This window comes from Carcharodon carcharias, chromosome 1 (genome assembly GCF_017639515.1).
Source record: "Carcharodon carcharias isolate sCarCar2 chromosome 1, sCarCar2.pri, whole genome shotgun sequence".
Lineage (NCBI taxonomy): Eukaryota > Metazoa > Chordata > Chondrichthyes > Lamniformes > Lamnidae > Carcharodon > Carcharodon carcharias.
The window spans coordinates 47,617,932-47,643,430 of NC_054467.1; the positions used below are offsets into that span (position 1 = coordinate 47,617,932).

The 25,499-nt window shown below is 43.8% G+C and overlaps 1 protein-coding gene across 1 annotated transcript in view; it reads right to left on the reverse strand.

Moving 5' to 3' along the window:
• Positions 1-307: 307 nt before the first annotated feature.
• LOC121270796 (transmembrane protein 144-like) overlaps positions 308-25,499 on the reverse strand; it is a 121,355-nt gene continuing 96,163 nt past the window's right edge. Inside the window, exons 11-13 of the mRNA XM_041176657.1 lie at positions 19,658-19,755; positions 16,575-16,628; positions 308-2,967 (exon numbers count right to left, since the gene is read on the reverse strand). Of these exons, the coding sequence (XP_041032591.1) occupies positions 2,884-2,967; positions 16,575-16,628; positions 19,658-19,755 (236 nt within the window). The 3' untranslated portion in view covers positions 308-2,883. The remainder of the gene's footprint in view (positions 2,968-16,574; positions 16,629-19,657; positions 19,756-25,499) is intronic.

The following is a 25,499-nucleotide window of genomic DNA, read 5'->3' on the forward strand; positions in this document are numbered from 1 at the left end:
GGCTTCAGCTATTTACAATCTATATTAATTAATTTGATGAAGAGACAGAGAGTAATGCATCTATGTTTGCTGATAATGCAAAGCTAAGTGGGAAATTGAGCTGTGAGGGAGGACACCAAAAAGCTACAAAAAGATATAGACAAGCTAAGTGGCTGAGTAACAAGGCAGTAGATGGGGAAGTGTGAGGTTATTCACTTTGGTAATAAGAAATAGAAAAGTAGAATAAGCAATTTAGCAAATTGATAATTTGTTGATAATGGATAATTGTAATAACAAGAAAACAAATTATGATAACCACAATGCTCTCTAGGTGTAGAACAAGTAAGTTTTTATTATAAAAACAATGCAAACAGGATCATTTTGATATTTTGTGGTAACGTATTTTTTCTGTGAACACTTTCAAAACTATGAATATCACCATTTCACTTTGTATTGGCAATAAAAAGACAAAACTGCAAAGCTGGGAAAAAACCCTTCATCAGAACTCAAAGAGCTCATATCCAAATTATTAGTGCATCTTTTCTGATGTTTGTCATTTTGTGTACTTCTAGCACCTTATTTTAATTTTTAATCTTTTCTTCACAAATTTAGTATCTATAATCCGCCAAAGTACATCAGGGCTATAAACTCTAACTGGCTAATATCCATTTCAGAATCCAGTTTCTTAATGATGGACTTAATCCCACTTTATAGTTTCAGGCACCCAACACTCCTGTCTCTGTGTGCTTCCAACAGTTCAGGTCAACATGATCTATCTGAAAGTGATGTCTCAACATTTATATCTGAGCTGTCCCAGACTGATTTGTAAGTTGCGAAATATTCAAATCCATGCCCAATCCAATTGCTAACTTTTGATTGTAGCTGGAAGACAGTATTTCAGAGTTAGGAGAAAGATTTCCTTTGTGCTGGCAGCAAAATATTAAACACATTAGGGCCATACTGCTGGTGGGAGTCTCACCTGCCGGTCATGCATATCAGAAATATGGATATTGCCCACCATTTTCTAACCTGTAAAATGAATAATTAGTAAATTGCAGGTAATGCATGTCTGAATTTCTGATTTGGGCTGTTGGTGAATGAAGCTCCCACCAGTAGCATGGACTCAAAGTCACCCCATTTTTAATTGGGTTTTGCTGACTGAAGAAATGTTCCATGCAGGTGGTTCAATTAAGCTCAAAATTTGTCTTTGTGGTTGTGGTAAAACCCCAAAGGGAGATGGACATTTTTACCGAGAGTAAATAAATCTCACTATTTGCATTCAATCTGTTCTTATCATTTATGCAAAGTAGATCTGGTTAGTTAACAGGAAGAGCACCAATTTTGAGACAGAAAATAATCACATTAATAATTCTCAACATATTATTAAAACATTCTTAGAAGATAACCTGCTACAAAATTACCTAAAATTATCCCTCATTTATTAAATTAGAATAATTAATACATTAATAAAAACACATTTATATAGCACTTTTAACATAAAAAAGGCACTACACAGAAGCATAAATCAGACAAAGATTGATGCTCAACCCAACAAGTACAGATTAGGAAGGGTGACTAGGGAGGGAAGGAACTCCAGAATGCTTATATGCCAATAATGGGGAAGCAAGGACTGAGGGGTGAACCAAAAAGCCAGAGTGGGAGGAACCCAATGTTCTTGAGGGCTGTAGAGTTTGACACAGGGAGTAAATTCATGAAGGGGTTTAAACACAAAGATAGGAATGTTAAATTTGAGGCACGGGGAATTAGGAATCAATGTAGGTCAATGAGTAATGGGGTGATAGTGGGGAGGACTTGGTGTGGAATAGGATACAGGCAGCAAAATTTTGGATTGGCTGAAATTTATGGAGGTTGGAGGATGGGTGACAAGCCAGGTGGGTTATGGAGTAAATGAGTCTGGGTGTGACAAAGTCCCGGATAAGTTTTAGTAGCAGATGGAATGAAGCAAGGGTGGTCTTGGGGAATGTTACTGAAGTAGAAGTAGGAGAGGATATTCAGTCAGATGTTCAGCTTAGGATCAAATAGAAGCCTGAGGCTGTCGAACCTGAGAAAGGAGTGAATAAGAATCGATCGTGCTCAATAAAGTCCAGTCATATCTGCTGATTGATAAGCAGTTGAGTCGATTGATACAGCTAATACACTACAATTCATCAAAAGACAACGGGATTTAGGAATCTGTTTTGTGTTAAGAAAGAATGAACTTGAATTTAAATAGCACTTAAAGTCCATGGCTGCTTTGGCTATTTGTGCACAATGCACAATGACCAGATAATCCGTTTCAGTGGCCTTACTGATCGATAAATATTAGCCAGCAGGAAGAAAGAACTCAAGGCAGTGGCAATACAGCTTCAATGCTGTACTGAAGTGTCATCCTAATTGTATGTGCTCAATTTTCTGAGTGGAGCTTGAACCCACAACTTCAAACTCAGAGGTGAGAATTCTCCAAAGAGCCAAGGCTGAAACAACTTTTTTTGAAACAAACAAAATATTAATCACTTCCAGGTGTCCTTGTTTAGTCTGTTATTGAATCAAAAATTTCATATTTGTTAATTAGGAATTCTTATCTTAGTTTACAGTAATTCTGCTCCCAAGTATAATACCTCTTGCAGTAGTTCTATTTCTGAATGAGAACAACTGTACTAAGGTCAATAAACATTTAACATTTCAAAATTAACAATTACTTAGAGAATAATAAAAGGATTTGAATCAAAAATTCTGCAGCCTTATGGCTGACTTACAAACAGTTGTTCCAAGGCACTGCACAGTGGCTGAGACACTGTGTACATCAAAAGCAGTACTTTGATACAAACTGTTCCAATTTTAATATCATTGCAAATAACTTCACATTGATGCCATCTTCTGGTTTATTTTCTGTAACTGCATTAGTCACACCTTGGAAAAGCCAGTTGCTAATGCTCCTGCTGATATAGTGCAGAATGCTACGCCAAGAATAATATAGTTCCTCAGTCCCTGTGGGAAGAAAAAAAAATTGTGATCAATGGATTCCTAGTAGATGCGCTGCTACTGACAGACATGCTTATTGTGGCACTAAATAATGAAAGTATAAATCACTTACAGTTTAAGTTCATCACAAGAGCTGCTGGGACAAAAGCTTCATTTTTGCGGAAACTCAAAACTGAGTAATGTCGATGTCTAGAGCTGCAACAAGCATCAGCTTTTTAAAGTGTGCTAACTATAATATTCACACTTTTTATTTTAATTAGTGTTATCAATTTTATGGTTTCCTCCTACCTTTAAAGATCTATCCCCTCCCCACAACAACCACCCAGATGTTTCTAGACATCAGCTGGTACTCCTCATGAATCTAATGCTGGCACAAATGCAAGCGCTGCAGCAATTTACTCACCCTCTGATTTTCCCGTCCCTCTGCTCTCTGCCTCTTCTCCAATTGACTTAAAGATATCACTGAAAAAAAGAGACGTGAAAGCTTTCCATCTTGCATTCATCAGGACATTCTCAGGGATATTAAATATAAAGGGAACAATAATTTATTCTTCATGAGAAGAGAGTGCTGATTTGTTGGCAAGTGGACTCTGATTAGTAGAGGCGTTACCATGGAGAATGCACCAATTAACTGATGGCTGACAGTTAACTGCCAAGCTTTGTTTAAATTCAAACCAGGCAGGTTAACTTTGATTGGTCAAGGCATTGCCCTTGGGAATGAACCAGAGCATGGCTGTCACCTATTTTGTTCAGTTGAAACAGGCACAATGCATGTACATATTCTTTCTGTCTGCAAAGAACAAAGCCCTGTGTATTAATATCTTTGGCCTCTAGCATGTGTAAGTGTGCCACACTGCGAGCCCAACTGGAAATCTTAACTGGTTGTCAGTGTAATTCAAAACATTAGATGTGATTCTGTGATTGGATAACATTTGCTAAACAATCCTGAGTGTTCTATGGATTATGTTGACAACCAATTTAAGATTATCAGTTGGGCTCATAGTGTAATGCGCTTGTGCATGCTAGAAGCTACATATATCAATACACAGCCTTATTCTTTGCAGACAGAAAGAACATGAACACATATTGCACCTGTTTCAACTGAACAATTTAGGCGACAGTTGTACTCTGGTTCATTCCCCAGGTAATGCTTTGACTAAACAGGGTCAATCTGCCTACTTTGAATTTAAACAAAGCTTAACTGTTAGTCATCAGTTAATTGGTGCATTCTCCACAGCAATGCTTCTACCAATCAGCACTCTCTTCTCATGAAGTATAAATTGTTCCCTTTACATTTGGTATTCTTGCGAATGTCCTAATGAGTGCAAGGTGAAAGGCTTTGGCATGTCTCTTTTCTCAGTGATACTCAAGAGCTGTAATACCAAATGACAATTTAAGATACAGCAGTTTGCTTTTATTTTTGCAGGTAATGGATGGATAATCATGGAAGATGCTGCATCCTACCATTCAATGCTGCAGCAAGTTATGCCACATACTGTTATTATGATTAAAGAACAAAATCTTTTAATGTAAGCAATGTATGCAGCATTTTCACTTCGCAAGGAGAACAAAGAACAAAGCAAAGTACAGCACAACAAAAGGCCCTTCAGCCCTCCAAGCCTGCGCTGATCATATAGCCTGTCAAACTAAAACATTTTGTACTTCCGGGGTCCGTATCCCTCTATTCCCATCCTATTCATGTATTTGTCAAGCTGCCTCTTAAACCTCACTATCGTACCTGCTTCCAACACCTCCTCTGGCAGCGAATTCCAGACACTCACTACCCTCTGCGTAAAAAACTTGCCCCACACATCTCCTCTAAAGTTTTCTCCTCTCACCTTAAATCTATGTCCCATAGTAATTGACTCTTCCATCCTGGGAAAAAGCTTCTGACTATCTACTCTGTCCATGCCACTCATAATTTTGTAAACTTCTATCAACCTCAATCTCCGTCGCTCTAGTGAGAACAATCCGAGTTTCTCCAACCTCTCCTCATAGCTAATAACCTCCAGACCAGGCAGCATCCTGGTAAACCTCCTCTGCACCCTCTCCAACTCTTCCATATCCTTCTGGTAATGTGGTGACTAGAATTGCACGCAATATTTCAAGTGTGGCCTAACCAAGGTTCTATACAGCTGCAGCATGACTTCTCAGCTTTTATACTCAATACCCCTGCCGATGAAGACAAGCATGCCATATGCCTTCCTGACTACCTTATCTACCTGCGTTGCCAAGTCAGTGACCTGTGGACCTGTACACCCAGATCCCTCTGCCCATCGATGCACTTACGGGTTCTGCCATTTACTGTATAATTCCTGCTTGTATTAGAGCTTCCAAAATGCATTACCTCGCATTTGTCTGGATTAAACTCCATCTGCCATTTCTCCGCCCAAGTCTCCAACCGATCTATATCCCGTTGTATGCTTTGACAATCCTCTTCACGATCTGCAACTCCTCCAACTTTACTCATCTGCAAACTTACTAATTAGCCTAGTTACATTTTCCTCCAAATCATTTACGTGTACTACAAACAGCAAAGTTCTCAGCACTAATCCCTGTGGAACACTAGTCACAGCTCTCCATTCAGAAAAGCACCATTCCACTTCTACCCTCCGTCTTCTATGACCAAGCCAATTCTTGGGTGTCCATCTTGCCAGCTCACCTCTGATCCCGTGCGACTTTACCTTCTGTACCAGTCTGCCGTGAGGGACCTGTCAAAGGCCTTACTGAAATCCATGTATATAACATCCACTGCCCTTCCATCGTCGATTATCTTTGTCACTTCCTTGAAAAACTCGATCAAGTTAGTGAGACACGACCTCCCCTTCACAAAACCATGCTGCCTCTCACTAATACACCCATTTGCTTCCAAACGGTGGTAAATTCTGTCACGAAGAATCTTCTCCAATAATTTCCCTACCACTGATGTAAGGCTCACTGGCCTGTAATTTCCTAGATTATCCCTGCTACCCTTCTTAAACAATGGAACAACATTGGCCATTCTCCAGTCTTCTGGGACCTCACCCATAGCCAGTGAGGATACAAAGATTTTTGTCAAGGCCCCAGCAATCTCCTCCCTTGCCTCCTTCAGTAGTCGGGGGTAGATCCCATCTGGCCCTGGGGACCTATCCACCTTAATATTCTTCAAGACGCCTAACACCTCTTTTTTGATCTCAACATGATCCAGGCTATCTATAGATTCTTCCTTAGCAAATCGACCGCTAAGTCCTTCTCTATGGTGAATACTGATGAGAAATACTCATTTAGTATCTCTCCCATTTCTTCTGGCTCCACACACAGATTCCCACCTCTGTCCCTGAGCGGGCCTACCCTTTTCCTGGCTACCCTCTTACTTTTTACATATGTATAAAAGGCCTTGGGATTTTTCTTAATCCTGGTTGCCAATGATTTTTCATGATCCTTTTTAGCCCTCCTGACTCCTTGCTTAAGTTTCTTCCTACTTTCTTTGTATTCTCCACGGGCTTCATCTGTTCCCAGCCTTCCAGCCCTTACGAATGCTTCCCTTTTCTTTTTGACTAATCTCACAATATCCTTCATTATCCAAGGTTCCTGAAACTTGCCATACTTATCCTTCATCCTAGCAGGAACATGCCAGTCGTGAATTCTTATCAACTGACGTTTGAAAGCCCCCCCCCCAACGTCAGTTGTTGATTTGCCCTCAAACATCCGCCTCTAGTCTAGATTCCTCAGTTCCTGCCTAATATTGTTATAGTTAGCCTTCCCCCAATTAAGCACCTTAACCCAAGGACTCCTGTTATCCTTATCCACTAGTACCTTGAAACTTACTGAATTATGGTCACTTTTCCCGAAATGCTCCCCTACTGAAACTTCAACCACCTGGCCGGGTTCATTCTCTAATACCAGGTCCAGTATTGCCCCTTCCCTAGTTGGACTATCTACATATTGTCTCAGGAAGCCCTCCTGGATGGACCTTACAAATTCTGCACCATCCAAACCTCTGGCACTAAGTGATTCCCAGTCAATATAGGGAAAGTTAAAATCACCCATCACAACAACCCTATTGCTTTTACATCTTTCCAAAATCTGCCTACTTAACTGTTCCTCAATCTCCCGCCGGCAATTGGGAGGCCTATAGTAAACCCCCAACATTGTGACTACACCTTTCCTATTCCGGAGCTCTATCCATATTGCCTTGCTGTATGAGTCCTCCTGTCGTACAGCTGTGATATTCTCCTTAACCAGTAGTGCAACTCCCCCACCTCTTCTACATCCCTCTCTATCCTGCCTGAAACATCTAAATCCTGGAATGTTTATCTGCCAATCCTGTCCATCCTTCAACCAAGTCTCTGTAATAGTAATAACATCACAGTCCCAAGTACTAATCCAAGCTCTAAGCTCATCTGCCTTGCCTGTTATACTTCTCACATTGAAACAAATGTATTTCAGACCCCCAGTCCCACTGTGTTCAGTAATTTCTCCCTGCCTGCCCTTCCTCTTAGTCCTACTGGCCATATTCACTAGTTCCCAGTCACTTATTTCACCTGCTGACCTATTGCTCTGGTTCCCACCCCCCTGCCATACTAGTTTAAACCCTCCCGAGTGACACTAGCAAACCTCGCAGCTAGGATATTGGTACCCCTCTGGTTTAGATGCAACCCGCCCTTCTTGTACAGGTCCCACCCGTCCCGGAAGAGATCCCAATGATACAGATAGCGGAAACCCTCCCTCCTACACCATCTGTTCAGCCACGTGTTTAGCTGCACTATCTTCCTATTTCTAGCCTCACTGGCATGTGGCACAGGGAGTAATCCTGAGATTACAACTGGAGAGGTCCTGTTTTTTAACTTTCTGCCTAACTCCCTGAACTCCAGCTGCAGACCTTGTCACTCTTCCTGCCTATGTTGTTAGTACCAATGTGTACCACGGCCTCAGGCTGTTTTCCTTCCCCCTTCAGAATATCCTGACCCGATCAGAGACATACTGGACCCTGACACCAGGGAGGCAACATACCATCCTGGTGTCTCTTTCACGACCACATAAGCGCCTATCTGAGCCCCTGACTATAGAGTCCCCTATGACAAGCTCTTCTGTGCTTTGACCGCCCCTCCCTGCTGAACAACAGAGCCAGCCGTGGTGCCACTGCTCTGGCTACTGTTAATGTTAATGGCCACTTAGCAAGCATTCCAGATGTGTTAACAGTTAATTAAATGCAGAGTCATAAATCATTGCTAACCTTTAGAAAATAAGTTGTGAAAAATGTACTTGAAGTTTTTTTTTAAGATTTATTGTCTTAATAATAAAAATGCTTCTTTCAACAGAACCAAGATGATTGCATTGATAAGTTTTATGACATTCAAGGAATCATCTCAGAAATTCACAATACTGGCTGATTTTCAAGAAAACCTTTTGACCATGCTGCACAATTTTATTGAATTTTCCAGCACACCTTATGAATGTTTATTTAGAACTTTTGTGAAGCAGGTTATCAATATATCATCATCTGCTTTGTCTGAGAATGAATAGGCCGTATGTCCCATCAAGCTTGGTCCAGGATTGCTATATGATTATTCTTAATCAAGGACTTCTCTCTCCACATCACTTGACTGATCCATACTTTGTGCATGTGGAGGTGGGGTTTTGCACACGCCTAATATTGGGGAGTTGCAAAAGAATAGTGCAATCAAAATCCATTATAGTGCTTGAACATGAAGCCTCCAAAATTTGATCCCATGTTTCCTGAAACTCCATGGGCGGAATATTTCCAGAATCATACTAAGTGCAGTAGCGGGCGGGTAAAATGGAGTCCTACCCGCCGACGAAAATGATGGGTTTTCAAGCTGTATCTTCCCGAGCCCACCTCATTATTTATGCTTTCCCAGGAAACACGCCGTTTCTATGGCGGGCAGGCTCTCATTCGCCCGCTCGCCATCACCCCACCGTTGCATCACGCTGGCTGCCATCTTTAAAAGGCAGCCGCCAGCAAAGCGCTCATCGTCACCAGCTCACCACCACTGTCTGGGAGACATAGTCAGCAAAGGCAAAAAGACTGCAGCACCCCCCCCCCCTTCAACAATGGGTCCCTCAAGTAACTGCTGGATGGTGTGCAGGCCCAATGGGATTTGCTCTACTCCTGCTTTGGCCGCAGGATGGGTAGCAATGTCACCAACCCAGCTTGGAAGGCAGTGGTAGTGGTGGTCAGCGTGAATTCCCTGTAGAGGAAGACAGTCACCCAGTGCTGCAAAAGGATGAATGATCTCCTCCGTTACGCCAGGGTAAGTCACTCTTTTCATCACTCCCAGCTCTCACACTCACAAACCCATCTCACATCCTCAGGGCCCTCACTCACTGCCAATGCAAGGGACACTCTTTTGCACACATTGTCATTGTCCTCATACCATCCATGGGACCACTCAGCACCCACACAGGGCCAGACATACTTATCATCTGGCCCGGCAGGCGTCCTTATACACTCTCCCCATCTCTATCCATGCAGGGCAAACTGGCTCACAACAGGAGGGAAAGGTTGCAGACAGGTGGAGGGATGCCAGAAATCAAAGTTCTGACAGAATTCGAAAACAGAGCCATCCAGCTGACCGGTGATGACCGGGACCAGTCCTGTGCTGATGATGAGGTCGGTGCTGCTGTACCAAGTGAGGATCCAGCAGTGCAACATCCATCAGACAATCATGTCGTGAGTAACGTGTCTTCTTTCACAAGCCACTGCCATGCTCTAATTATCTCCCCCTGCTTTCGCAGGCACATCCGACAAACAGTCGACAGAGTCCATGGCCCAGGGCTTCCAGTCAAGCCCCGAGGAAACCTCTGAAGAGGAATCTGAAGGCATCCTCCCTGAAGTCGTCAATGCGCTCACCCACACCCTCCACCAGTGCAAAGGCACACACCTCAGTGGGACCTAGCTTTTGAGTAGCCTCGGAATCATAATCTGGTGAGCGCATCGCACTTTCTAATCAAGCAGGCGGAGGCAGGGACTTCCCAACTCCCCGGCACTCAGGGATTGCTGGAGGCCAGAATGTTGCTGAGTCCGAGTCAGATGACGAATGTCTGGACTCGGTCATGTCACAGTTTCTGCAGCTGCAAAGGCAAGCTAGGGAACAACAGGAAGGGACGTCTGCTGCACTCTTCAGATTGCAAGGCACAATGGAGGAGTCCATCCGTCTTAAGGCTGAGGTGATAGCGCCAGCATTGCAACGCACCGAGGTCAACACTGGCAGGACGGCAGCTGCCAAGGAGACCTTGGTCCAGGACGTCACTCCTGCACTGCTGCACAAGCTTAACTCCATCGCTGATGCCATAGTTGGCTTCCAATAGTTTGTATGTGAGAGAGGTGCTGGGCAGCTCAATCTCACTCCAGCTACCTCTTCTGTTCACGGAGTCAGCCAGAGGCCCTCGGGCACCCATAGGGAGGAGGATCAGCAGGTGCACGCTCCGGGGCCACCCACCCAGGTCTGACTCCCTCTTTCTGTAACCTCCGCAGATCCATCTTCAAAGGCCGAGGAAGGTGCCACTGCCACACAGCAGGACCCCAAAAGCAGGCCGGGGCCCTCCAAGTCTTGGCCCTCCAGAGGATAGCCACCAAAGTCGTCACATACAGTCACAGTCAGTAGGCTGCTTCCACCTCTGCTGTGGATGGTCGGGTAGCACCAAGACATAGCGGCAGGGTTAGGAAAGTTAGGTAAAAGTAGATGCATAGCCTGGCCACGGGTGATGATCACTTGTACATACTGTTCACTATTGTCAATAAACTTCTAGGAATGTCTCCCTGCCTGTGGCTCCTCGTTCTGATGAGCAGTGTTCTTGTCACTCAGATGTGAAACCTTTCTGCACAAGATAAAAGGCAGGTGTCTCAGTCCAGGGCCTCTTCCATGTGCTCTGTACAGCCTTCAGGCCACAGTGATGGTCCAGCCTCACATTCCCTGGAAACATTACAGGTGCCTGCAGCTCGGCAGTGCTGGTCATTGCTGCCAGAATGTAGTGGGCAAGCACCACAGAGTTCTCTTATACTCTCTGTGTGCTCTCAGCAGCTTTAAGGTGGGACTGCCCCCATCACACCAGCATCTGCCACCAGTGATGCTGTGCACCAGCTCCTGAAGTGCTGAGGTGCTGAAGGCGGACACAGCCGCAGATGCATCTAAAGGTTCATGGCTGTGTCACTAAGATGGCCCTGATTATGGAGCGCAAGCGAGCTGCCCTCAGCCTGACAGGAGTCAGACATTCTCACAGGCTACGTGAAGATCTATGAAGTGTCCTCACTGCATTTTGTCATCATCCTCCTGTGATCGAGTGACTATTAGGGCCTCCACTGCAATTCCATGACAGAAGCATTCTCACAGAGGGTATTGGCACTGCGATAAGCCAGACTGGAGTCAAACATTCACAATGGCGATGTAAGGATCTACAGGGACACCTCACTGCATGTCGTCATCATCCTCCACAAATTTGGCAGCTATGAGGGCCTCCCGAGTGGGCCTGCCTTGTCTAGCCAGTGCGAGAGCCTCATCCCCGTCGTTGTCACCAGCGAGGACCCCCTCACCCTCATCCCCGTTGGCGTTCTCCTCAATCCCAGGGGTCCTCCAGTTCCTCCATCTACTCAGTCAGCTCCTCTCCCCATTGCAGAACCAGGCTGTAATGGGTGCAGCAGATGATGATGTGTGACACCCTCTGAGGACTGCATTGCAGGGCTCCACCAGACCAGTCCAAGCACCAGAAGCACATCTTCAGCATCCCAATGGTCTGCTCCACCAAGTTGCGAGCTGCTGCATCAGCCTCATTATAGCGTTACTCTGCTCTAGTCTGAGGCTGCCGCACGGGTGTCATCAGCCACAGCCTCTGTGGGCAGCCTCTGTCCTCAAGGGGCCAACCCTGCAGCCCATGTAGACCCTGGAAGACTGCAGGGATCTGCGAGTGACTCAGGACGTAAGCATTGTGCATACTCCCTGGAAACCGTGCGCATACCTGCAAGATGCGTTTCTGGTGGTCGCATACCAGCTGCAAGTTCAGTGAGTGGAAACCCTTGTGGTTGATGAAGACCACTGAGTTTAGCAGTGGAGATCTGAGCGCCACATGAGTGCAGTCAATCTGCAGCCTGCACCTATGGGGATCCCAAGATCAGGGCAAATCCAATGGCCCTTGCATCCTGGCTGTCCTGGATCCGGGCGAAATGCACAAAGTTGTGTGCCATGTAAAAGGTGGCATCCATGACCTCATGGATGCATTTGTGGGTGGCGGATTTTGAAATCCCACAGAGGTCACCTGAGGAGCCCTGAAAGGAGCCACTGGCATAGAAATTGAGCACTGCAGTCATTTTCACAGCCACTGGCAGTGGATGCCTTTCATGTCCTCTTGGTGCCAAGTCCTGCAGTAAGTGGCAGATGTGAGCGACCAGGTCCCTAGACATGCGCAGTCATCAGTGACACTGGTCCTCAGTCATCTGCAGGAATGGCAGGCGGCGTCTATAGATGACCAGCCATGGCTCGCTGCCGCTTCTGGGCAGCGTGTGCGGGAGCCCCTGCTGCCCCTTCATGAGGTTGCTGCTCTGCCTTTGCGCAGCCAGGTGTCTCAGTCGCTCCCTCTGTATTCTACAGTCTCTGTCGGCCATCAGGCAAACAGCTAGGTCACCAGGATCCATGATCCTGACGCAGTCGTCCTGCAGCATGAAAGGGAGAGAGAGACGTGGTTATCATGGCTGTACTTAGCACCTTCCCTGGCCCTGTGTGACCACCCCTTAATGCTTCCCGGGGACTGCTGGTCACCCTTGGATGGCCAGAGATGAGTGTGCTGCATGGCTGCCCTGTCAACCTGTGACATGTGGGACACTGGTCCAAAGCAGGATGCTGAAATTGCAAGGGGCTGTGAGCGTCTTCAGCACTGACTGCCACATGGCCAGTGTTGGCGAGGAGATTGTACGTGTGCAGGCCAATCCCCTGGGATTGAGGAGAACGCCAACAGGGATGAGGGTGAGGGGGCCCTTGCTGGTGACAACGACGGGGATGAGGCTCTCGCACTGGCTAGACAAGGCAGGCCCACTCGGGAGGCCTTCATAGCTGCCAAATTTGTGGAGGATGATGACGACATGCAGTGAGGTGTCCCTGTAGATCCTTACGTCGCCATTCTGAATGTTTGACTCCAGTCTGGCAATAAAGTGGTGGCGGACTCGAAGTCTGTGTCGGGGTGGGGTGGGGGGTGGCACCGGGGGCATGGGGTGGGTGGGGGGCGGGGTAAGGTATGGAGCACTTGCTGGCCCTTTGGTGCCTCCGTGACGCTTGCATGGGCGGGCAGGCTAGGAGCCTGACCTCAATCATGTCACTGTGGTTGTGCCTGATATGTCTTAGCTGCAGAGGCATGGTCAGTTTATGCAAGTGTCTCTAATGCATGGCCACTCCCCTCACTTATCCTGCCTCCCACCTCGATTGCCTGTGCGTGGGATGCAGCGCCAACGCAGCAATCGCCTCTGAGGCTGGCCAGCACTGGCCCCCAGTCACCTCCCACCCTCAGCAGTCACCTCTGAGGCTGGCCAGCACTGGCCCCCAGTCACCTCCCACCCTCAGCAGTCACCTCTGAGGCTGGCCAGCACTGGCCCCCAGTCACCTCCCACCCTCAGCAGTCGCCACCGAGACTGGCCAGCACTTGCCTCCGGACAATCCCACCCCCACCCCTCAGCAGTCGCCTCTGAGGCTGGCCAGCACTTGCCCTCAGACACTTCCCACCCTCAGCAGTCGCCTCTGAGGCTGGCCAGCACTTGCCCCCAGACACCACCCACCCTCAGCAGTTGCCTCCGGGGCCAGGCATCAGTTGCCCCTGCCTCCCAAGGCCTGTAAACAACGGGCAAGCTGTGGTGAACGTTGCTCCTGACTCACCTCAATTCCCTCAAAGTGAAGGCTGCCAAGTGCACGTCGCCTGCGTGCTGTTGTGAAACATATCAGTGTGCCTTCTAGCCGACTTGGACGGACGATACAGCAGAGTTCCCAGAGCCTGGCAGGCTGGGTTTTTAATTATATGCTAATGTATTACAATTAGCTCCCCACCAACCAATGGTGGGAAACGCGGCCCGCTGTTGGTGGGCTGAGCGGACGATCGCGACCTGCCTTCACGCTGTCGTGAAGCAGGTCCTGCCATATTTTCCGCGCACACCACCTATCACACCTGCTGCCAGTGGAATCGGAAAATTCCACTCATGTTTGAATTCTTCCAATCAGATTTCTGTCCTGTCACAGTACGGAAACAATTACTATCAAAGTCACAAATGCCATCCTATGTGACTGTGACAAAGGTAAACTTTCCCTACATGTCCTTCTTCACCTGCCAACAGGCTTTGACACAGTTGACCACACCAATCTCCTCTAACACCTCTTCAAAGTCACCCAGCTGGGTGGGTGTGCTCTCACCTGATTCCATTCTTATCTACCAAATCATTGCCAGATAATCACCTGCAATAGTTTCTCTTCCTGTTACTGCACCATTACCTCTGGAGTCACCAAAGATCTATCCTTGGTCTCCTCCTAGATCTCATCTCTGCACTGTCCCTCGCAACATACCCAAAGGTGCAGTGATAGTTTTCAAATGTATCCTGACAACACCCAGCTCTACATCACCATCACCTGCTAAATTATCAGAATGCGTATCTGACATCCAGTACTGCATAAGCAGAAACTTCCTCCAATTAAATATTGGGAAGACTCAAGCCATTGTTCTCAGTTCCTGTTCCCAACTCCATTCCCTAGCTACTGACACCATCCCTCTCCCTAGTAACAGTCTGAGATTGAACCAGTGTTCACAGTCTTGGTGTCATATTTGATCTTGAACTTAGCTTCCGACCACATTTTTGTGTCAGTACTAAGACCGCCTTTTAATGCCTCCGTAACATTGTCTGACTTTACCCGTCTTAGCTCATTTGCTGCTGAAACTTTTATCCATGCCTTTGTTACCTCTAGTCTTGGCTATCCCAATACTTTCCTGGCAGGTTTTGAGGTCATCCAAAACTCTGTTGCCTGTACCCTAACTCACAGCAAGTCCCATTTCATTATCACCTCTGTGTTTGTTGACCCACATTGGCTCCCAGTCAAGTAACACCTTGATTTTAAAATTCTCATCCTTGTTTTCAAATCCCACCATGGCCTTTCCACTCCCCATCTCTGTAATCTCCTTCAGCCCCACAACCCTCCGAGATGTTTGTGCTCCCCTAATTCTGGTCTCTTGTGCATCTCTAGTTTTAATCGCTCTACCATTGATGGCTGTGCCTTCAGTTGCCTCAGCTCCTCGCTTTGGAATACCCTCCTTACAGCTCTCCACCTTCCTGCTCACATTCTTCCTTTAAGGCACAGCTTAAAACCTACCTCTTTGACCAAGCTTTTGGTCTTCTGACCAAATATCTCCTTATGTGAATAAAAATACCTGGAAAAACCCAGCAGGTCTGACAGCATCTGCTGAGAGGAATGCTGTCAGACCTGCTGAGTTTTTCCAGGTATTTTTATTTTTGTCTTTGGATTTCCGGCATCTGCAGTGTTTTGCTTTTATCTCCTTATGTGGTTTGGTGTCATGCTTTGTTTTTTTAATTCTCCTGTGAAGCGTCTTCGGACATTTCATCATGTTAAAGGCGCTACAAAAATAAGTTCGCAGTGTGCACACTGGAAAACTAAAATTTAAAAAAATACCCATTTCATTTGCAGTAGGGCATGATGCTAACAGGAAACGTATCTTTTGAGGTTTTCGCTTTTATTTGATTTGCAATATTTAATGTTTGGTAACAACCAGGAAACATTTTTGTCTTTATAAGTAAGATACAAATTGCTTGACATTGCAATCGCCATTTAAGAATCTCAGATAAAAATAGGCTGTACGTCATTTTCTTTTAAATAAATATGTATTTTTAATTAGGGAGGTGGCATTCATGGAAAATCATTTCACAAACTATGGATTTTGAAAATACTTGCATACTTGTAAACAAACAAACACTTTTTTGAACACAGACTGCTTTTGAAGTTTCTAGTCAAGTTCTAACTATGCATAAAACAGAACGTATTTAGGAGGTACATGAGTGGGCACTGTGGGAACCATTATGCTTTCGGTTAGTAATCTAAATTGATTTAATGGGTATTACATAACATGGGATGTCCCAGTTCACTGCCTATGAAGTAAATTTTGAAGTGTTGTGATTGTTATAATGTAGGAAAATACTGCAACCAATTACATTCTGCAAGGTTCCGCAAACAGCAATGAAATAAATGAGCAGATACTCTATTTTAATGAAGTTGAGTAAGAGATAATTATTGACCAGGACGCTGGGAGAACTTCCATGTGCTTCTTCAAGTAGCGGCCTGTCTACCTGAGAGAACAGATGGGGCCAGGAGGAGGATCGATTTAACATCTCATCTGAAAGACGGCACCTTTGAAAGTGCAGCTTTCCTCAGTAATGCACTGAAATGACAACCTAGATTAAATGTTCAAATTTATGGATTGGTTTGAACCCAGAATCTACTTTTTTTACTCATACAGGTGTTGACCACTGAGCCAAAACTGACAAAGTAGAAGAGGTAGGGAAGTCATGTGGTCAATAAAGTTGCTACGTTTCATGAAACTGTAGAAAGAAAGAGTGTAGAAAAAGTCTAAATACTTACTTTTATTTCTTTGAACATAAGCACTCCCCATAAAGCAGCAATGAAGCCTGGTACCTGAGAAAAGAAGTTTCATTAATACATTGGTATATGTTTTTAATTTGAAGAAAAAGTCCTTTTGTCCAGAAAATGAAACTCTGTTTAAAATAGTATACAACTCTTGAAAATTAAACATGGAATCTTAAAATATTGTTTGGGAGTTACAAGACTGGTCTTTGTCTGCATCACAATTTGAATCGATTTAGGTGCAGTTAGCAACTGAGCATTATGTAACAAAAGTTCAGTTGCCTGTCAATCGTAGTATTTTATTTAATAGTCAAAAAAATGATTTCAGCAAAGCATAAAGGAAAACAATCAACTATTTGATAGCTTCTTAATGTCATTTTGCTAAAGACTATTCTAATTAATTTTCTGCTGCATCCAGTTTTAATTGTTATAGCAAACAAAAAGAAATGTACAGCACCAAAGGGAAATACTGTGCCCAATCTGGGCCTCGGTACTAAGATTCTCAATTACAATGTACAGTATTAAAATTATTATTACACTGTTACGACATCTTTTGAGATATTAGGTTATATCAACTTTAAGTGTGAATATGCATTGCATAACACATGCATTGAAATGAAATGCATTAATATTATTGGTTAACAACTACTGCTAAAAGTTACATATATGTAATTAATCATATTTGTTTTGAAAATTATTCAGAGTTTATATAGTGGGCGACATTTTACGGCAGCGGGATTTTACGTTCCCGCCGAAGCCAATAAGGTTTAGAATTCATTTTATGTCCCCATCCCTGCTGAAACGGGACCGTAAAACTCTGCCCAATAAGTCTAATCCACTTATATTATACAGAGCTCTTCAACAGAACAAGTAAGGCCTTAAAATCCACAGGCTTCTGACACTCTCCTGTCACAAACCATGGTATGCCCATGAACTAGACCTGTATCAGATATTCCATTGTTCTTGTCTGGTGCAGAAGCTCTGTCTGTTCTAAAAAGAGAACCCTGACTTCATTATAGGAGGGTTTGCTGGAACATGGGAAAGCCTGGGATGCAAGTTTCCTGGGTGCCAATGGGTAACTCGTTAGTTAGATGAAACAAAGATGAACCAGTCTCTTGATCCACCAATCTGGGGTCCACTAGAAGGCTGAAGCCAAGATCCACACTTTCCTTCTAAGACAGTGGGCAGAACATTGAGCTCAGCGGATGGATGTGTGCCCGACCTGGCCGAGCGTAAAAAGACGTGCGATGCCATCGGGCAAGCGTCCCAACGTCATTGCGTAGTTCCACGATATTTCATTCGGCAGCGCACCCGCCGACAATTAAAAGGCCTATTAAGGCCATTAACAAGGCAATTAATTTCAAATTTACGCTGCCCGTCCAACCTTACGGTTGGTGGGCAGGTGAAAACACCAAGTGGCCTTTACACTTTTTTAGGAAACCTCATCCATGGACAGGATGACATTTCTTAAAGCAAATAAAAATAAAATAAAAATTTCACACCTGGTTAAAAACATGTCCCTGCTCAAGTGACAGAGTCGCATGAGGGGACATGCTTTTATGGTATTTTTATTTTGTTCATTAAGTTTTTTCAAAGAGCGCTTCATCTCCCTGAGGCACGGAGCTGCTTCAGTGATTGAAGCGCTCTTTCGCATGCATGCGTGAAGTTCGTGCTAGGCCCACTCGCCCTCCTCCCCCCCACCTGCACAGGCAGCACTGAGTGCTGCCACTTGCGTTCCAGGCCGGGTCGCCCACACAAAATCCTGCTCAGTGTCTGCAGCATGCATTTCATTAAGGATTCATTGTAGTTCTCACCTTGATCGATCCCATTTTGATGATAGAAACGAGCCTTTTAACTTTCATTTTTAAACTTTTATTAACATTATATTTGAGAAAGTGTCATTCAATTATCAATTTTGAAAAAAACCTTTGAAATGTTGTTGAATGTGTTTCCGTCCTATTTTTCATTATTATTGGCATTTGAGAACCTGCATTGCGGCCCTTGAAGATATTGCATTTTTGATTAAATTTAAAAATTGTCTCTTTGTGTTATTAAGTTTGCCAAACCCCATGCTAAGAATTTAACTTGACTTCGGGCATGATCAGCCTTTTGAAATCACCACGTCTGAGAGAACTGGTGTAACTGCCCTGAATGACTGAGCCGTATCACTTCCCTGCTGATTGCTGCAATGTCAATTGCCCAAGATGTATTCATAGTGGTGTGAGCATCTATCAGGATTGTTCAAATTAAGAAATGTCCTTCTGACCCTGGATATTCTGGTGGTATGAGTCGCAGGGGTTAGGTCAGGATATGAGGTAGTGGCTGCTTGGACCTGAAGACTCTCAAGATTAATTAAATACTAACTGCTTTTATACTCAACAAGAAAAGGACACACACCAGAAGTTGAATGCATTAAATTATGACTAATCCTTCATTGGTAGTAGAGTACCAAATCCTCTTGAACAGATAGAAATGGGGTAAAGGTGTCAATTTTGAGGTTGATTGGGCAGCAGGAAGGGACTTGGACTGAAACAGTCAAATTTAAATTTACAAGTATTAGGACCCTTTGGTCTAGATTTTGCAGTCAGTGGTGAAGAGATGACACTTATTGTTGACTTTGTAAAGAGTTGTCCACAAAGATTCAGTGGGCTCTAGCCCATTGACTTCTACTATTATGATGTGGCTTTGAATCTGGCACTATCTGCAGTGAATCTGGGTTGTCCTGTAACAGTGAAATTATCAAGCAGGCTGATAGCCAACCAGATTGAATAATTCACACAGGCAAAATACCAAGAAATAAAAAGCATAGATTTTAACTTACCTTTTAATAAATTGCAGAATGTGAAAAAAGATAGGGACACACAAAGGGGATTAAGGTAGAAACTGAAATATTAAACTTTAATAAAAAAATAATTTTTAGTTCAAAAATCATGGAATTTTAAGCACTATGAGGGAATGGCATTCCACGTTTATAAAATCTATATGGATTGATAAAAATCAATAAAATAGTTTACAATGTCTTTAAAAAAGCAGCCATTCCTCACAATCTTTTGGCATATAAACACAGTTGATCAACTTACAGCAGTGATTATAGGAAAACTAACAACCGCGCTGAGGAAATCATTTGCTAGGAACCAGCAGCAGTTGGCGATCGCCCACATCACACCTGAAGCAAAGCCTAACAAAGAAAACAGCATGTTAGATGTTAATGGTATTTTGCAACACTACTGAGATGTCATTAAGTATCACATGCAGATATAAAATATATAGTTTTGAAGCTACGCCTAGACTGAAGTTTAATGTCTATTTTCTTTCCAGGGCTGCTGTTTGTGTTCCAGATCTCTTGTTATAAAATATATATATGTATTTTGGTAAGAAGTGTTGTAATTTCACAGAAGTGCTCTCTAAAGAGAACATACATAGAGGTAATTAATAATGCCAACTCAGTGTCCTCACTCTTGAAGTGTAGTTCTTTAATAACAGGAAAAGTACATCAACAGAAATAAAATTGATTTCCTGCAGTTTAATTTGTTTCTTCAGTTGTCAGGAATACTTGAAATATTCAACAAAATATCCAGGGTTGTGACTGTACTACTAATTGTGAGGTAGACTGGATGCCTGCTATAGTAGGTGCTGGCTCCACTTTAAATTATGGGAATAATTACAATTAATTAATTCCTGTAAGAGGGCCAAAGAGGATTCTATCCCCAGGAAATGGTAGAAAATCAAAGTGGCAGTTTACTGCTCCGCCAAGGGAAGCGAGAACCTTAATGGGACAAAAGTTTAATTTTAAAAATTCTTTCAGCCATGCAGGGGAATGATATTTTGGAACTATGAGGCAATCAATTCCCACTGACATTAATTACCTCTCCTTCCATCCATTGTTTGGGGCCTTCTTAAGATTCAAAAAAACCTATACCTATTCTAAGGTTGCTATGTCTTCAGTTGGGTTTAACAAAGAGAAGCCCAGAAAGAGCCACATCAGTAACTTCACTTCAAAGGATAGTACTCTGGGATTTTTTGTGGTTGTGAAATGTGCTTATATAAATACAAATTCCTGATTTCCTTACAAGCATTAGTTTTGAGATACAGTTGGACCCCATGTGCAGAAAGAAAATGCAGGTGAATAACCCCAGTTAATTAAATGATTTGTAGTGAAGGGTTTAGAAACACTGGGGAGGGCACAGAGAAGATTTACAAGGACGATGCTCAAAATGTGTGGTTATACATATCAGGAAAAGATGAATTTGCTGGGTCTCTTTTCTCTTGAAAAAAGGCTGAGGAGTAACCTAAATAGAAATCTTGAAAATTATGAAAAGTTTTGATAGAATGCATAGAGATAATGTTTCCTCTTGCGGGTAACAGCATAACCAGAGATCATCGATATAACATAGTCACTAAGAAATCCAGTAGGCAATTCAGAAGAAACATCTTTACCCAATGAGTGGTGAGGATTTGGAACCTGCTACCACAGGGAGTGGTTGAAGAGAACGGTATTGATGCATTTAAGGGGAAGCTAGACAAGCATGAGGGAAAAGGAAACAGATAGCTACAATGGCAGATTTATATGAGGGAAAATGAGAGGAGGCTTCAAGTATAACATAAACACCAACATGACCTAGTTGGGTCAAATGGCCCGTTTCTGTGCAGTATATCCTATCTAAGTGTGACAAAATAGTTTAATTCATATGCAACTTGTTAATCATACCATTACTTAACAATGATTTTAGATGACAAGGTTGTCAAACATTAAACATTTTAAAAGTCTATTTAGTTTATCATGGTAGCATCAAAGTTTAGCAATACTTTGTACAGAACTGTATGTAGTATGTGGGTAATTGTCAGACTTTGCACATTTGGTAGAGAACCTTGCTTGCTGGGAATATATACTGGAAATCTGGGCACATAATGGCTATGGTCATTGCCTGGCAATAAGGGAGAATCCAACCATCTCGCCTTGACATTCAAAGTCATTACTATTGCTGAATTCCCCACCAACATCCTGGCCATTACCATTGACCAGAAACTTAATTAGATTAGGCACATGTGGCTACAGCAGCTGTTCAGAAACTAGGACTTCTGCAGTGAGTAACTCAGCTCCTGATTCCGTAAAGCCTGCCCACCATCTACAAAGCACAAGGCAGGAGCATGATGGTGTTCTCATCACTTGTCTGGACAAGCATAGCTCCAACATTAGTCAAGAAGCTCAACACCATCCAGGACAAAGCATCCAAGTTGATTAGCATTCCATCCACCACCTTCAACATTCACTCCTTCATCCACCACCAACACAGTGGTAGCAGTGTGCACCATGTACAAGATGCACTGCCGTAACTGCTGAGAATACTTTAACAGCACCTTCCAAAACCACAACCTCTAAATCACCTAGAAGGACATGGGTATCAGATGCATGGGAACACCACCACCTTCAAGTTCCCCTCCAAGGCACACATGATCCTAACTTGGAACTATGTTGCTGTTCCTTCAATGTCACTGGGTAAAAAGGCTGGAATTTCCTTCCTAACAGCATTGAGGGTGTAGCTGTACCAGATGGTCTGTGGCGGTTCAAGAAGGCAGCTCATCACCATCTTCTCACTGGCAGTTAGGGATGGGAAATAAATGCTGGCCTTGCCACTGACGCTCACATCACATGAAGGAATGAAAAAAATTGAAAACTATTTTGTGACTGTTAACTTAAATGTTTTAACAGGCATAGGCAGCACTGGTAGGGCTGATATAAAAATGCCTCTTATATGCAAACCTCCTTTACCATATTAACTTGCAAACCATTAATCTGAAAATTGACAACAGACATGAGTTAAAAAGAATAAAACAAAAGCAGAATTACCTGGAAAAACTCAGCAGGTCTGGCAGTATCGGCGTAGAAGAAAAGAGTTGACGTTTTGAGTCCTCATGACCCTTCCACAGAACAGTTAAAAAGAATGCACTGTAATTGCTGCCACGGACAGCCCAGTCCAATGCAAGAAATATTGACCCCAAAAAGGGTTGGTTTAGGTTGATTGTCAGGTAAAATGCAAATGCCCCAAGCCTCCCAATTCTGGTTTTAATGGAGGCAGGACAGGTTGGCCAACATATCCACTTGTAGGTGGTGGGTTAGTCATTTAAATATTAGAAATGAGGGAGTGCGAAAAAATAATGGTGAAAGTCAATGCCACGAGTGTTGCTCCAAGAACATGCAACACAAGAATTAGGAGCAGGAGTAGGCCATTTAGCCCCTTGAGCCTGCCCCACCATTGAATAAGATCATGGTTGATCTGATTGTGGCCTCAATTCCATTTTTATGTCTGCCCATCTTAACCCCCGACTCCTTTGTCGATTAAAAATCTCTCTAATTTGGCTTTGAATAAGTTCAATGTCCCAGCCTCGACTACACTGCGGGAAAGAGAAATCTACAAACCAAGAATTCTCTGACAGAAAAAATGTTTCCTTATTTCAGTCTTAAGTGGGAGACCTCTTATTTTTAAACTGTGTCCCCTACTTATAGACTCCCCTACAAGAATCCACCCTGTTAAGTCCCATCAGGATCTCATATGTTTCAATAAGATTACCACTCATGCTAAATTCCAATGGATATAGGTGCAAACTGCTCAATCTTTCCTCAGAAGATAACACCTTCATCCCAGCAATTAGTTGAGTGAACCTTCTCTGAACTGCTTCAAATGCAATTATATCCTTTCTTAAATAAGGAGGCCAAAACTGTACACAGTACTCCAGATGAGGTCTAAGACCCTGTACAGCTGTAGCAATGCTTCCCTACTTTTATACTCAATTCCCCTTGCAAAAAACACTTTCCAAATGACTTACTGTACCTGCATATTAACTTTTTGTGATTCTTGTACTAGGATACTCAGATCGCTCACTGGAGTTCTGCAGTCTCTCTCCATTCAAATAATATACTGTTTTTCTATTCTTGCCAAAGTGGATAAGTTCACATTTTTCCTCATCTTCATCTGCCAAATCTTTGCCCACTCACGTGACATATGAACAGGGAGAAGGAGTATGCCATTTGATCCCTTGAGCCTGCTGCTCCATTTAATAAGATCACGGCTGATCTGGTAGTAACCTCAAATTTGCATCCCGCCTACCCCCAATAACCTATCACCACCTTCCTTACTGTTAGGAGGAAGAAAGTGAATGAGAATGTATGGTAAGGGAAAATCCATTATAAGGGAATGAATTACTTAAATTAGAATCTATAGGCAGGCCAGCGCAAATCAGTAAATCAACAATTAAACAGTTAAACCAGATGAACCTTATACATTCTCAAACTTTGTACACCCCCAGGGTTTGCAATCACCAGCAAGGCCCTGGGAGTTAGACTGGAGTCAGAGGATGGCAATAACATAGATTAAGTGTGCTCTTCAACAGATAGGGGAAGGACAGATGGTCCCAGCTTAGATAGGAAGGCTGGTCTCTGCCTGGGTGAAAATAGGGACATACAATGTTACCAGAGATGTCTGTTTAATGTAAACCAATATGTTGACAAGATCGGAATCTGGAAACTGTTCTTGTACGTGACCAATAATGAATAAATATGGTGAATGCTTGTGGTTTAGCAGAGTACCGTCTCAAGCTGTATTGAGATGGTGCCCTCCTTGCAATTGCTTGAATAAACGATCGTAACCTGTACCTAAGTCTCCTGTGGTCCATTCATCAAAGATACCACATCACTTACCAAGAATCTATTCACCTCTGCCTTAAAAATATTCAAAGACTCTGCTTCCACTGCCTTTTCAGGAAGAGAGTTCCAAAGACTCATGACCCTCAGAGAAAAAATTTCAGCTCATCCCCTTTTCAAATGGGTGACCCCTTTAAACAGGGACCACTGGTGCTGGATTCTCCCACAAGAGGAAACATCCTCTCCACATCCACTGTGTAAAGACCCCTAAGGATCTTGTATGTTTCAGTCAAATCGCCTCTTACTCTCCTAAACTCCAACTTAATCTGACTAAATCCCTTTGTAGGCTCTTTGTCCTCTTGACAACCTACTTTTCCAACTATCTTTGTGTCATTGGCATTAGACAGAGCTAAGCGATCCCAGCACCAATGAATCAGATCTAAGCTCTGCAGTTTTGCCACATCCAATCGTGAACAGTGGCGGTCAATGCTCCACAAATATCTCCATCCTCAATGATGGGGGAGTCCACAACATCAGTGCAAAGGGAAGTGTTTACAATAATCTTCAGCCAGAAGTGCTGAGTGGATGATCCATCTTGGTCTCCTCCTGAGGCCCCCAGCATCACAGATGCCTGTCTTCAGCCAATTCTATTCAGTCCACGGGATATCATGGAACGGCTGAAGGCACAGGATACTGCAAAGGCTATGGGCCTCAACAACATTGTGGCAATAGTACTGAAGACTTGTGCTCCAGAGCTAGCTGTGCCCTTGGCCACTCTGTTTCAGTACAGCTACAACACTGGAATCTACCTGACAACGTGGAAAACTGCCCAGGTATGTCCTGTACACAAAAAGCAGGACAAATCTAACTGGCCAATTACCGCCCCATCAATCTACTTTCGATCATCAGCAAAGCGATGGAAAATGTCGTCAAAGTGCTTTCAAGTGGCACTTACTCAGCAATAAGCTGCTCACTAACGCTCAGGTTTTTGCCAGGGCCACTCAGCTCCCTGACTGCCTTACAGCCATAGTCCAAACATGGATAAAAGAGCTGAACTCAAGAGGTTAAATGAGAGTGACTGCCCTTAACGTCAAGGCAGCATTTGACCAAGTGTGGCATCAAGGAGCCTAGCAAAACTGGAGTCAATGGGAATCGGGGGAAAACTCTCCACTGGTTGGAGTCATACCTAGCACAAAGGAAGATGGTTGTGGTCATTGGAGATCAATCTTTTCAGCCCCAGGGCATCACTGCTGGATTTCCTCAGGGTATTGTCCTGGGACTAA